Source organism: Rhinoderma darwinii, chromosome 5, assembly GCF_050947455.1.
Source record: "Rhinoderma darwinii isolate aRhiDar2 chromosome 5, aRhiDar2.hap1, whole genome shotgun sequence".
Classification (NCBI taxonomy): Eukaryota; Metazoa; Chordata; class Amphibia; order Anura; family Rhinodermatidae; genus Rhinoderma; species Rhinoderma darwinii.
The window spans coordinates 216,072,028-216,087,367 of record NC_134691.1 but is presented as its reverse complement, the minus strand read 5'-3'; the positions used below and the strand labels follow the sequence as shown (position 1 = coordinate 216,087,367).

General features: G+C 45.4%; 1 protein-coding gene across 4 annotated transcripts in view; it reads right to left on the bottom strand.

The window, feature by feature from the left end:
* The window catches only part of POU6F2 (POU class 6 homeobox 2), a 456,399-nt gene that overhangs the window by 19,626 nt on the left and 421,433 nt on the right, over nt 1-15,340 (bottom strand). For all 4 annotated transcript variants that reach the window (XM_075826933.1, XM_075826935.1, XM_075826934.1 and 1 more), the window contains one exon: nt 1,862-2,030. In XM_075826933.1, coding sequence (XP_075683048.1) covers nt 1,862-2,030 — 169 coding nt within the window. The remainder of the gene's footprint in view (nt 1-1,861; nt 2,031-15,340) is intronic.

Genomic DNA, 15,340 nt, shown 5'->3' with positions numbered 1-15,340 from the left:
CTCCTGAAGCGGAATCCCCGAACACATGGGGATTCCCCTTCAGGAGTTGCCGATGATGTCACTGTCCGGATCTGCCCGGCCCGGCACGGATGCATAACTTTATGCAAACCGGCCGGGCAGAATGGCCGATTTTACCGGCCGGCACTCGGGCTCGGACGCGACCCGGTCGTGTGAATCCCGCCTTAATGCTGGAGCGATTTTTTTTTTTCGTTTTTTGATCTTCGCATTTCAAAAGCCTTAACTTTTTTTTTATGTAGAAATAGCCGTGTGAGGGCTTGTTTTTTGCAGGACAGGTTGTATTTTTATTGCCACCATTTTGGAACGCATATTATTTTTTTCATTTTTGATAACGTTTTTTTGGGGAGTATTGAAAAAACCCTGAAATTTCACCATTCTTTTTTGTGTCTTAAATTTACTGTGCGGAATAAATAACTTATTAACTATATTCTGCATGTCGTTACAATTATGTCTATACCAAATAGATATAGTTCTTTTTATGTTTTACTACCTTTACACAATAAAAACACTTTTTTTTTTTAACTATTTGATTTTGTGTGGCCATACTCAAGAGCCATAACTTTTTTATTTTTCCGTTGCTGCATGAGGGCTTATTTTTTGCGGGATGACGTGTTGGTAACATTTTCGGGTACGTATGACTTTTTGATCACTTTTTATTGAATATTTTGGATGGCAGAATGAACAGAAAACAGCAATTTTGACATTGTTTTTTATTTTATTGTTTAAGGCTTTAACTGTGTGGGTTTAATAACGTAATCGTTTTATATTTCAAATTGTTTTAGACACATCCATACCAATTATGTGAAGCTTTTTTTTTATTTTATTTTTTCAAAATAAATAATTTTGTAAGGGGAAAAGGTGTTGTTTTTTTTACAAAATCTACTTGGGATTTTTTTTTTATTAATAGCTTTATAAATCTATGTTTAACTTTTTTTTTTAAATCCCACAACGGGACTTTACTATGGAATTATTTGGTCGCCTTTATAATACATTGTAATACTTCTGTATTGTAGTGTATTATACCTGTCAGTGTAATACTGCCGCCCAGCCTTTCTCAGGGCCTAAAAGGCAAACACTGAGAGCAGACCTGGGATCCTTTGTTAGGCCCCCGGCTGCCATAAAAACGATCAGCATCCCACAATCACTTTGCCTGGGTGCCAATGGAGTGACAGAAGGAGCCCCCTCCCTCTAAAACCACTTAGATGCTGCGGTCCCTATTGACCAGAACATCTAAGGGGTTTAAAGAGTGGAATCGGATATAACTTTAATTCTTAGAGCAGAAGCCTGGTTGTCTTTAGACAGCCTGACACATGCTCTAGCCAGCACGAGACACCCATGCCAGGCTTATATAACTGCGCTGTGAATAGACCGCGCTGTAGCACTGCATAAGTACCCTTAATGACCACCATCAAAACACGTATTGGCGGTCAGTAAGGGGTTAATGACCATAGCAAAAGTGTCATTTTTATTTCTCATCTGCCAGAGAAACAAAATCCACATTCAAAGGTGCATGAATGACATCGCAGCAATGCTTTGAATCCTATTGAGTAATATCAGAACTGTAGTCTGTTCAGTCGTCTCTGTCTTGCTTTAGAGTTCATATATAGGAAGTTTTACATCTACTGTGCTTTTAGATATTTTATTGGGCCACCAAGGTGATATATGAATGCAATTTTTATGTGCCTGTAAACATGGTTTTTTTTCATGGAAAAAGTTACCATATCAACTGTCAAAATAAAAAAAAGTTGAAATATGCACTTTGTGCAAATACATGAAGGTAAAGATGCAGTCCCAGTTGATATTCTTGAAAACTATACATGCACAATGGTATATAACTCCTTACCTGCAGATGGCTGACTGGCTATAGGCTGGACCCTCTGTTGCACTTAAGGCTTGGCCCACCTGCGTTTGAGTCAAACCAAGTGAAAGGCGTCTGATTTTAAAAGCTTTAGCAAACTCTCTGATTTCTTCCAGATTTACCCCATCAACCTCTCCACTGGCAGTTTGTGGGTCTGTAAAAGAAAGGGTAAGACATACCACATATGAATGGTGTGAGGCACGAACATTGTACTATGTACAGATAAAGCTGAAATTTCTGTAATAATGACTTCTATGGATGTATTCACATTGTATAAAACCGCTAAACCGTAGCAATATCGTATGCATAAATATGCAGGTTTTTTTTTCCATTATTTCAGTTTTCTTAAAAATATTATTCCAAAAAAGAAGCAAAAAAATATATAATTACCATTGTAATGGTGCGGCACTCTACAGCACTATTCCACACCATGTGAATACACCTCAAGTTTGGCAGATTCATTGGCATCATAATTAAAGAGCTATCTCCCTAAAATTAAAAATAAGCACATGATATCTCCTTTTTAGTCAGGTTGCTAAAAATTATATTCAGTCACTTTCTATAAAAGAGAGAGGGACAGAGATCAAAAATGTCTATGATCTCCGCTGTTTGGTAGGAAATCGGTTGCCTATAACTGCCGATTCCTGCTTTACTCACAAAGATATGAGCGCTATGCCTATACACACATCTGGGTGGCACATGTATGAACTGGCAAGACCTACTGCATGATTCATTAAAAGGTTAATAGGCTTTGAGAATGATTAAAAATTCATTTCAAACCTGGTCCGGAGAGTTTTAATGGCTACAACACAGTTACAATTGTAGCAACTGATATATATATATAATATAATAATAATATACAATAATTTGCTATATTGAAATAAAGAATTTACTGAAATACACACAAGCCACGTACAAAGATACAGTATATATTATATTATTGTAATCTGAGCTAGTATTTTTATTGTCCTTTTGTATTTTGTCAGGTCACAAGCAAACTGCGGTACACAAAGTGTACAAATTTATATCTCTTTCAGAAAAGCTTGTAGCCAAAGCAGCTTTTGCTTCTAAAAAGGGCATCTAATAATTGTAGACACCTACTAGGTGAGAAAGATTCCTTTGGTGCCAGATAATGCAGTCAATTTAAGACTTATCAAGGGAAATGACATAGCTGCTGGAGACCAGAACATTTTACTGAACCTTGACAAAAGAAGGTTTTTGGAAAAGTAAAATCCCTCTAAATCATAAATGTAGAAACAAGGATTGCAAAACTCAATTGTATTCTTTTACATTTTTCATGTCCATCTGTGCAGAATTTTATGGTGTTAGGCCGGGTTCCCACGGGACAGATACGCTATGTAACACGCAGCGTGTCCGTCCTGGTACCCGCAGTACATTCCGTCCGAAAACCACACCACATTGTGGTACGTTTTTTCTAACAGAATTTCCGCTGCGGAGAGCAGCGGTAAAAACCGTTCTTACTAGGCCGTTGCTATGGTGACGCGTCCCTCCATTGCAGTCCAGTTCGTCCCCTCTAGATGATGCTGCAGCCCATGTGACCGCTGCAGCCTGTGATTTGCTGCAGCTGCGGTCACATGGCATGTAATGTCATCCCAGGAGGCCGGGCTCTGACGTCATCCAGGCCGGCCTCCTGGGATGACGTATCATCCCATGTGGCCACCACTGCAGCCTGTGATTGGCTGCAGCAGTCACATGGGATGCAACGTCATCCCAGGAGGCCAGCCTGCAGGAAGAAGGAGGTCGTTCTGGGTAAGTATGATTTTTTTTCTTTTCCCGTAGTTGCGATTTTATGCGACATAATTGCTGCGAATACACCGCAAAAGTCGCAACACTTGGCTTTCTGTTGCAGGATTTGCATCTCCATTGAATTCAATGGGGAAAACCCACAATGGAAAATCAACAAAAACGCAGCATAGATTTACATGCTTGCGGGATTGGAGGTGGCAGGAGGGGGGGCCGCGGCCTTGTCGTCAACGACAAGGCCGCAAGTGACGGCGGGACCGGAAGCCGATGTTCCAGACGCCAGAGGAGCTCATCTGACAGAGGCGGGGACTTCATGCCCGGCCCGCAGGAAGCGGCGGGCGGGCTCGTCAAGGAAGATATGTTCGCCTCCTGCTGGAGCAGGGAGGCGTGCGGCAGGGACCGGAGTTACCCGGTCTGGGTATGCTAGTGACGTCGTGCCCCTTTCGGAAAGGGGGGGCGGCAACCATCTTGCCCTTCTGATCGAGAGGAAGAGGAATCGGAGGACAGCCCTGCAGTGGTGCATGGGAGCCAGGGCTGTATTTCCCTTTATGCCACGCCAGAAGTGGGTGGCAGTACGTTGGACGGGCCGGTGAGGGCTGGGCCTAGGACTGGATTGGCCAGGATGTCAGCCAGCTACGGGGAGAGAGTGGTGTCGGACCATCACCCCCCTGGAACGCCGCGATGGATGGAAAGAACATCTGCATCGGTGGATACGGCCGCTGGGAGGTCACATCAGGGACGGCTGGGTGAGTCTACCACTGATGTGGTGCCGGGGATGGGTGGTGGTGATGTGGGGGGTATGTTTTCTATGGCTAATATGCAGATGTTGTTTAAGGGTATGCAGGAATATTTTGCTAAGTGTATGCGGGATGTAGGGCAGTCTCCAGCGAGGGTGTGGGGCTTCTAGTGGGGTGTGTGGAAGTGCGGCTGCGGCAGGGGTTGTGGTTGCTAGCGAGGTGGAGCAGGTTGCGGACGCTGTGGTGGAGGTGGATAAGGCTGTTGATGCGGTGGTTGGTGCGTCCAAGAAAGTGGTGGATAATGTGCGTTTGGCTGACGCTGCGAAGGGCGAAGTGTATGTGTGTTTTGAGAGCCGCTTGTGGCGCATTTGAAAGCGAAAATTAGAGAGAAGATATGGAAGGATGAATATGTGGAGATTTTTGCTCTATTGACACTGGAAAAATGTAACCTTGACCGGTGGAAACCGGAGGAGAGTAAAAAGGAGGAAGAGGAGTGGCGTCGTTATCGCTAGAATTCCTTGGACGTTTGCGAATTTGCTGCAGGCCTTCGCTATTTTGGCTAGCGTGGTGGGCGAAAAGGCGCAGGAGAATTGTTCGGCGCTGTTTTGCTACATGGATTCCGTGGGGGAGGCGTACAGGGTATACGGCGGTAATGCATGGTTGAGGTATGACGAACAATTTTGTCAGCGGAAGGCGGTGCACCCTTCCTTGAGATGGGATCACAAGGACATTAGTCTGTGGATGCGATTGATGTCGGCTCCAAAACAGGGGCATCAGCCGTTTCGGGATGCGGCCGGTGGGCAGGGGTCAGCAACGGGTCGGTCAGCCTCCGCAGGAAAAGGAGGTTGCTGGCAGTTTAATGAAGGGCATTGTAAATTTGGAGCAGATTGTAGGTACAAGCACGAGTGCTCCGGTTGCGGAGGCACCCATAGTTTGTCCAGATGCTTCAGGAAGCATAAGGGCAGGCAAGGAGATGCTGAACAGAAGAGGGGCGACGCCGGTAAGAGTGGAAATGATGCTTCCATTTTTAAGGGAGTATCCAAATAAGAAAGTGGCGGAATTGTTGTTTTGGGGGTTTTCTGAGGGTTTTCGGATTCCTTGTACGTCGGCGGTACGGGATGGGGTGTTTCGAAATTTGTCGTCTGCTTTGGTGCGGCTTGAACTGTTTACTGATAAATTGATGAAAGAGGTGGCTTTGCACCACATGGCTGGCCCGTTTTCCTCCCCTCCCGTTCCTGGTTTGCGTGTTTCCCCGTTGGGTTTGGTTCCTAAAAAGGAGGTTAACAAATTCCGCCTTATTCATCACTTATCTTATCCGGAAGGGGAATCGGTGAACGCAAGTATGGGAAGGGCTCCCTGTTAGTGAAAACTGACATTGAGGCCACGTTTCGTTTATTGCCGGAGCACCCAGAAAGTTTTTGTTTGTTGTTGGCAGGATGGTTATTTCGTAGATTGTTGCCTCCCGATGGGCTGCTCCATTTCCTGCACTTATTTTGAAATGTTTAGCACGTTTTTGGAGTGGGTGGTTCGGCGTGAGGCGCAAGTGCCATCGGCGCTGCATTATTTAGATGATTTTTTGTTTATCGGGCCGCTGGCTACGTATGTGTGTGCGTGGTTGCTGCATACTATGGAAAGGGTTGTGCTTGATTTTGGGTTACCGCTGGCGCCCGAGAAAACTGAGGGACCTACGACGGTCATCAAGTTTCTGGGGATAATTATTGATTCGGACAGAATGGAATGTTGTTTGCCTGAGGGCAAATTGCTGGAATTGAGAGAGTTGGTGGCGAGTGCGCTGCGCAGGAAGAAGATGCAGTTGCGGGACTTGCAATCGTTGTTGGGACGTTTGAATTTCGCATGTAGGATTATGCCCATGGGGCAGGTGTTTTGTAGGCGGTTGGCTAGTGCTACCGCAGGGGTTCATGGGGGGAGATTTTGCAAAGCTACAATGGGCGGTCTGTTCTCATGTATAGGCCGGTGTCTAGTTGGATTTAGAGCTCTTTACAGATGCATCTGGTGCTTGTGGTTTTGGGGCATATTTCCAGGGGCAGTGGCGTGCGGGTGTTTGGCCAAGTGCATGGCGTGAATGTGGTTTCGTCCGTACTTTGGCCTTGCTGGAATTGTTCCCGAATGTGGTGGCTGCAGAGCTTTTGGGGGATTGTCTGAGGGACAGGAGAGCGCGTTTTGTATGTGACAACTTGAGAGTGGTTCAGGCCGTTAATGCGCAGACGGCAAATTCTCCGCCAGTCGTGCGTTTATTGAGACATTTGGTTTTGAGGGGGCTGGTGTTGAATTCGCATTTTGTTGCTGTTCATGTTCCAGGGGTGCCTAATTCAGTGGCTGATTCCCTTTCTCGTCAACAGTGGGACAGGTTTCGTCTGCTGGCGCCGGGGGTGGAGGCTCATGGCATTGCTTGCCCGGAGCATCTTTGGAAGCTGGTATGACTATGGCAATGTCACTCATTGGGAAGTCAGTTAGTGCGGTTAAGTGGAAGAGGTACAGTGCGGTATGGCGGGTATGGGAGGCTTTGTTGAAGGATGCGCAGGTGGGTAGTTCGAATCGGCTGGCTTGCTTGTTATATTTTATAGGGAATTCTTACAGTGATGGGGTGTCTGCCTCAGCGGTCGCTCAGAGTTTGCCTGCATTAGTGTTTTGGTTTAAAATCAGAGGGGAGGAGGACGTGACTAAGTCCTTTTTGGTCAGGCAAGCAATGAAGGGTTTCAGGAGGGGTTCCGTGTTTAGGGATCATAGGAAGCCAGTATCTATTGATCTTTTGGAAGCTATTTGTGAGCATTTAAAGACTGTTTGTGTGTCAGAGTTTGAAGTATGTTTGTTTACGCTGGCTTTTTCTTTAGCTTTCTTTGGGGCTTTCAGGATATCAGAGTTGGTGGCGGCAAGTAAGCGTGTGGCTGGGGGCTTATTGTATGCGGATGTTGAATGGGATGGGTCCTGCATGTCATGCTTGCTACGTAGATCAAAGACGGATCAACTGGGAAAAGTTTTTTTGGTGCGCTTGTATGAATTACCAGGGTCGAGGGTGTGCCCGGTTCGCTGTTTTCAAGAGTTTGTTGCGGTGAGGCCTGAGGGGCCGGCAACATTGCTGGTTCATGCAGATGGTATGTCTTTGTCAAAATATCAGTTTGCGCAGGTTTTCAAAAAATGTATCCTGTTGTCTGGCAGGGTAGAAGCAGGGTATAGCCACTGGCGTAGCTATAGGGGTCGCAGCGGTCGCAATTGCGACCGGGCCCCGAAGCCAGGGGGGCCCACGGCCCCCCACACCACATCAATAAAAAGTTACTATAGTAACTCGGGCCGCGGGCTCCTGTTACTATAGTAACATACTTTACTTACCTTCCTGGTTCCGGATCACAGCGGAGGTCCTCACGTCAAGCGCTGTGCGCAGCGCATGACGTCACAGCGCTATGCGCCGCGCACAGAATCGAGACGACAGAACTCCCGCCGCGGCCGAAGAGGAAGGTAAGGTTAGCCCAGACTGGCGGGGTCCGACTCCCGGGACCCGCCAATCAGCTGTTTTGAAGGGGCCGCAGCACACGTACGAGAGCTGCTCCCCTTCATTCCTGTCACTTCATTCCGGTCAGGCCTCATGCACACGACCGTATTATTTCCCACCCGTAAATACTGGCGTAAATACGGGTCCGGTGTCACACGTATTCGACCCGTTTTGCACCAGTATTTACGAACCCGTGCCCGTAAATATGGGTCCGGTGTCACCCGTATTCCACCCGTATTTACGGGCACGTTTTTGGCGGCAAAATAGCACTGCACTAATCGGCAGCCCCTTCTCTCTATCAGTGCAGGATAGAGAGAAGGGACAGCCCTTTCTGTAATAAAAGTTAAAGAAATTCATACTTACCCGGTCGTTGTCTTGGTGACGCGTCCCTCTCTTCACATCCAGCCCGACATCCCTGGATGACGCGGCAGTCCATGTGACCGCTGCAGCCTGTGATTGACCTGTGATTGGCTGCAGCGGTCACATGGCCTGAAACGTCATCCAGGACGTCGGGCCGGATGTCGAGAGGGACGCGTCACCAAGGCAACGGGCGGGAGACCGGACTGGAGGAAGCAGGAAGTTCTCGGTAAGTATGAACGTCTTTTATTTTTATTTTTTACAGGTTTATACTGATCGGTAGTCACTGTCCAGGGTGCTGAAAGAGTTACTGCCGATCAGTTAACTCTTTCAGCTCCCTGGACAGTGACTATTTACTGACGTCGCTTAGCAACGCTGCCATAATGACTGGTGCACACATGTAGCCACCCGTCATTACGAGAGCTCCATAGACTTCTATGGACTGTCCGTGCCGTTATTACGGCCTGAAATAGGACATGTTCTATCTTTTTCAACGGCACGGGCACCTTCCCGTGAGAAAACGGGAAGGCACCCGTCGCCAATAGAAGTCTATGAGCCCGTTATTACGGGTCGTAATTACGACCCGTAATAACGGGAGTTTTTACGGTCGTGTGCATTAGGCCTCACACTGTGAATCCGTGTCGGCGATTCACAGTGTGAGCGAGTGCTGCGGCCCCTTCAAAACAGCTGATTTGCCGGTCCCGAGACACACATCAGCTATTGATGGCCTATCCTGAGGATAGGCCATCAATGTTTAGGGACTGTACAACCCCTAAGCCTACGATGTAGCAGGCTTAGGGGGCCCATGAGACAGGATCATAGATTGTGTGATCCTGTCTGCTGGGCCCTGTATCTAAGCCAATCACATGGTAGGCTTAGATACATGGCCCATGCGTGATCCTGTCTGCTGGGCCCTGTATCTAAGCCAATAACATGGTAGGCTTAGATACATGGCCCATGCGTGATCCTGTCTGCTGGGCCCTGTTTCTAAGCCAATCACATGGTAGGCTTAGATACATGGCCCATGTGTGATCCTGTCTGATGGGCCCTGTATATAAGCCTACCACACTGTAGGTTTAGATACAGGGCCCCAGCACACAGTAATCTTATACTGTATAAGATTACTGTCTGCTGGACCTTGTATCTAAGCCTACCTTGTGGTAGGCTTAGATACAGGGTCCCACAGACAGTATCACACATGGGCCCTGTATCTAAGCCTAACACACGTGTTACTAATCATTTTTTGGTGTGTTTTCTTACAGGTTCGGTCGTTGGACTACGTCGGATTCCAGGACTACTTCGATGACGGCTTTTTTTTTATTATCAATAAAATATTTTTTCTATGTCTTTGTGTTTTTTTTTAAACTATATTACAACCGCCTTAGTAATGGCCGCCGGCTGATTGACAGCATCCATTGCTAAGGCGGGGCTTAGTGTTAGCCGATGCAGAGGCTAACACTAACCCCCTTTATTACCCCGGTACCCACCGCCACCAGGGGTGCTGGGAAGAGCCGGGTACGATCCAGTACCCGACCATCTGTAGTGATGGTCGGCCACTGGGGTGGCTGCAGGCTGGTATTATCAGGAGGGGAAAGGCCAGATACAGTGGCCCTTCCTACCCTGGTGATGCTAGGCTGCTGCTGCTTTATTGTATCTGGCTGGTTATGAAAAATGGGGGGGACCCCACGTCATTTAAAAAAAAAAAAATTATTGGAAAGAACGATGTGGGGGTCCCCCCCAATTTTCATAACCAGCCAGATACAACACAGCAGCAGCAGGCAGCATTACCAGGGTGGTAGGTGCCACTGTTTTTCGCCTTCCCCAGCCTAATACTACCAGCCTGCGGCCACCCCGGTGCCTACCCGTCACTACAGATGGTCGGGTACTGGTTCGTACCTGGCTCTTCCCAGTACCCCTGGTGGCGGTGGGTACCGGGATAATAATGGGGGTTAGTGTAGCCTCTGCACCGGCTAACATTAAGCCCCGCCTTAGTAATGGAGGTTGTCAATCAGCCAGCGGCCATTACTAAGGCGGTGATAATAAAGTTTAAAAAGATACAAGCACATAGAAAAAATATTTTATTGAAATAAAAAAACACAACCCTCATTAACCATTTTATTGAGAATAAAAAAAACGCCGTCATTGAAGTCCTCGTATCCGAAGTCCAACAACCGAACCTGTAAAAAAACACAAACACACAAAAATAATCAGTAACACATAAAGCAAAATTATTATTCTTACCTATCCTGGGTCCAGCGCTGGAGCCGCAATGTCAGCGAGCTGGGCCCTGTATCTAATCCAATCATGTGTGATACTGTCTGCTGAGCTGTGTATCTAATCCAATCATGTGTGATACTGTGCTGGGCCCTGTATCTAATCGTATCTTGTGTGATACTGTCTGCTGGGCCCTATATCTAATCCGATCATGTGTGATACTGTCTGCTGAGCCACTGTATCTAATCATATCATGTGTGATACTGCCTTCTGAGCCACTGTATCTAATCCTATCATGTGTGGTACTGTCTGCTGAGCCACTGTATCTAATCCTATCATGTGTGATACTGCCTTCTGAGCCACTGTATCTAATCCTATCATGTGTGATACTGTCTGCTGAGCCACTGTATCTAATCCTATCCATAGTTTATAGGGTCGTAGTGCTATAGATATGCTATGCTGTCTCCTATACACACATTTTTTTTTGGCGGACACATATGTATTGGGGCTATTTCCCCTGACATTTTAACCCCTTAGGGTATGTTCACACGGCAGCGTCTGTTACGGCTGAAATTACGGTGCTGTTTTCAGGAGAAAACAGCACCGTAATTTCAGCCGTAATGGCATGTTGCCGGCGTCTTTCGCTGCGTCCATTACGGACATAATTTGGAGCTGTTTTTCTATGGAGTCCATGGAAAACGGCTCCATTTACGTCTGAAGAAGTGACAGGCACTTCTTTGACGCGGGCGTCTTTTTTACGCGCCGCCTTTTGACAGCGGTGCGTAACAAAAGATGACCGTCGGCACAGAACATCGTAAGACCCATTCAAATGAATGGGCAGATGTATGCCGACGGTTTTGAGCCGCATTTTCGGACGTAATTCAATGCTAAAACGCCCGAATTACGTCCGTAAATAGGGTATGTGAACCCAGCCTTAGTGACGCCCCCGGCTGCTAGTGCTGCATTGTTGGGTCACTTAGGAGACCCAGCGATGCAGCTGAAAGCTGCGGACCGTCGGCCATGAGAAGTTTGCGGTGGGGGGGGCCCAGTAAGAATTTTTGCATCGGGGCCCATGAGCCTTTAGCTACGCCCCTGGGTATAGCTCTCACTCGTTTAGAATTTGGGCGGCTACTGAAGCAGCTAGGTGGGGTTTATCCCCGGCAATGGTCAAGAAGATAGGTAGGTGGGAGTCAGACAGATATAGGATTTATGTTCGGCCTCACTTGCTTTAAGGCGGTGGGTGTGAGTTATGTTAAAAGTGGGGAATGATTTGTTACCTTATTATTGTCTTGTGTTTTGTTCTAGGTGCGGGCCCCTGCTTGGTCTGGATAATGGGACACTCATATGTGCACTGGGGAGGTGTTCAGGCTGATGTTCGTCCGGCTGGATGAAAGTTGGGCTTGGACCAGTCCGAGGTTCAGGTCAGATGGTTGGGTTTGAGGGGCATGCTGTGGTGCAGGTTGTTGCCGGAACTCCAGTTTTATGCAGGGTTAGATAGGGCTCCTGATATTTTGGTCGTGCACCTTGGAGGAAATGATTTGGGAATAAGGTCGTTTAGGGATCTAATGCGGGATGTCAAATTGGATTTGTTGCGTTTATGGTCATCATTTCCGGGCTTGATTATTATTTGGTCGGATATCGTTGCTCGCAGGCTTTGGCGGCAGGCACGTTCGGTGCAGAGTTTGAATCGGGCCAGGGCAAAGGTTAACAAAGTTGTGGAAAATTTGTGGCTCGCAATGGTGGTGTGGTAGTGCGTCATAGGGAGTTGGAGGGGGCTGAGGTCGGCTTTCTTCGAGCGGACGGTGGCCATTTGAATGAAATGGGGTTGGACATGTGGACCCTGGGCATTAAAGATGGCTTGGAAAAAGCCCTGCGGTTGTGGAGGGACGTCCATATGTAAGGTGTCACACATGAATGTCGTGGCGGTAGGAGGAGGGGTATTTAAAGGCACGTAATGGGAAGAAGAAGAACAACATAGAAGACTGTTGGTAAAGAACTCGGGGCATTTAACCCTGGGTAGTATTGGAGGGGCTGGGGAGTGGTTACCCAGCTGGTTTTTCATACATTTCTGATGTGCAGGGTCCCCAGGAAGGGAGGTCTTGGAGATGGTTGGTGCCCTCGGGTCAGGTGCAGTACGACTGTAGGGCAATAAGTTCCAGACCTGACAAGGAAATGATGGAGTTAAATATAATACCTGAAGTGCCTTCAAGGATCCTTTAACAGGAGAATGTTTGCGGAATAGTGCAGGATGTTAATTTATGGAGTGTTTTCTGATATGTTATGGTTATGCTATTTGAGTGCATAAAGTTGTGTATTTAATAAATGGCTGCTGTGGCCTTTACACCAATTTCAAGTTGTGGTCTCTTATTGGTTTACTGGTGGTGGGAGGTCATAGATAGCAAAGGCATCAAACATACCTTAAATCATGTACCTCATTAGCCAGAGTTCACGTTAATCTTAATGTACACCCAGTAATCCTATAACTGCACCATTCTTTCTAGAGCCTGATAAGTCATGCCAAAAAACAATGTATACATCAGAAACATGCTGTTCCTTGTGCTGATTTTTATAGATTGACTCATTTTATAATGGTATGTATTGTCTCTTGAACATGTATTAATAGATAGGACTTTAAACTCATATACATATACAGCACATCCAATACACATTATAGATTAAATTACACAAGCAATAGAAGGCCTACATGATATAAATGTCAGCTTTCAAATTAATTGACAACCTGTCACACTTTATAATAACCTTTCATATATTTCATATTAGAGGGAATGTGTCATCAGAACATGACCTATTGTTTAAATCAAGGTATTATGTTAACCAGTTGCGGACCGCCCATAGGCTATAAACATCCACGTGGTCCGCACTTAACTCTGTAAGGACTTTCCAGAATGTCCTGTAGAGTTAGCTGGTCTGTCGCTCACCAGCGGCATCTAGCTCAGGGATACAGCTGTCCTTAGACAACTGTGTCACGGAGCTTCAACTGAGCATGGTCTCCGGTCATGTGATCATTGTGACTTCCGCCCATCTCCTCCCATTACTCCTCCTCCAACTGTCAGGATCTCTGTGATAGGGACAGCTGTATTACAGAGCATACGGGAGTCGGAGCCAAAACTGATTGATATTGATGGCCTATCCTGAAGATAGGCCATCATTTTTTGGAAAACGACAACCCCTTTAACGGTGTTATGGCAAATTACAACATCAGTAATCGTCATATGGTGTCAGCAAATAAGTTTTGGAAAATTGCTCTCCAAAAGCCAATTTGCGCACGATTCCTTGTAAGCTTCGCCTTTCACTCAGCGTGTAAGAAATGCACACGTTTTGGTATCACTGAAGTCAGCAGAGGTTGCCAAATATGTATTCAGGTGCGTTTACCCAGTGGCATGCACCAGATATAAAAAAAATCACCTAAAATCACATATTCCCATTATTTTCCATTTTTCCTTCCATATTTTAAAAAAAGTAAAATATATCTATTATTTTTTTTACACAATATGGGAGTCTAACATGTTCTGAGAAAAAGAAGACCAAATACATGTAGGTTGGAAGAGTAATAGAAAAACAATTTGCTTTTAAATTGACACATGGCTAAAACTTGACAATGGGCCTGGATGGGAAGTGATTAAAGATATATTTAATAATATTTGTTGATTTGTTTTTGTTTTCTATATTATTATCTATGTTAAAAATTATCCTACAATCTTGCCGTTTTCATTCTGGCCGCAGAGCCTCACAATAGACTGACACTACCTCTTCTGTAGAGATCACTTGTCATTATTATCATCACAGGCAGGATTACACTGACAGGTAACACCTTTATATAGATAACACAGGATCCACCATTGACAATAGATGATGGACACAGCTCCCCTCCTATCCCTTCCTGCACGATGACTTCTGCAAAGGTCACAGAGCATAACCCCTTCCCACCAACAGTATCCTCAGATCTAACCTGGATGCAGATCCTGTATATATAAAGCAATGGCAGACACAAGTGCTTTATATGATTGAAAAATCTGTTTAATTTAATTTATTTTATTAATACTTTCTCACAAATATATGTAAACATTTTTTGAAAAAAACCAAAACAAAAACCATTATAAACAAACAGATTTATTGTATTGAAAAAAAGATGCAATAAAAAATTTGATAGTCTAAAGAAATTTAAGAAAAAAGTTAAATAGCTGCACAAACAGCACAAAAGCCCTCTTTCACACGGCAGAATTTTGGTCAGTATTTTTTTAACAGTATTTGTAAGCCAAAACCAGGAGAGGAAAATAAACAGAAAAAGTATAGTGGAAAGACTTCTACCTCTTCTGTGTCTTGAACCCACTCCTGGTTTTGGCTCACAAGTACTGTAAGAAAATACTGACTGAAATACTGACGTGTGAAAGTGGCCTAAATGTGTATAATCTCTAAAAAATTATCTGGTCATTGACCACTTAAGGACGCAAATATTTTGGGTCTTAAAGATACAGCGAGTTTTTCATTTTTTTTCATCTCCGCATTCCGAGAGCCATAACGTTTTAATTTTTTCATCGGTGTAGCCATCTGACGGCTTGTTTTTCGTGGGATGAGTTGGCTTTTTTTCCGGCACCACTTTGGAGTACATATAATACATACAGTGAAGGAAATAATTATTTGATCCCTTGCTGATTTTGTAAGTTTGCCCACTGTCAAAGTCATGAACAGTCTAGAATTTTTAGGCTACGTTAATTTTACCAGTGAGAGATAGATTATATTTTTAAAAAAAAAAACAGAAAATCACATAGTCAAAATTATATATATTTATTTGCATTGTGCACAGAGAAATAAGTATTTGATCCTCTACCAACCATTAAGAGTTCAGCCTCCTCCAGACCAGTT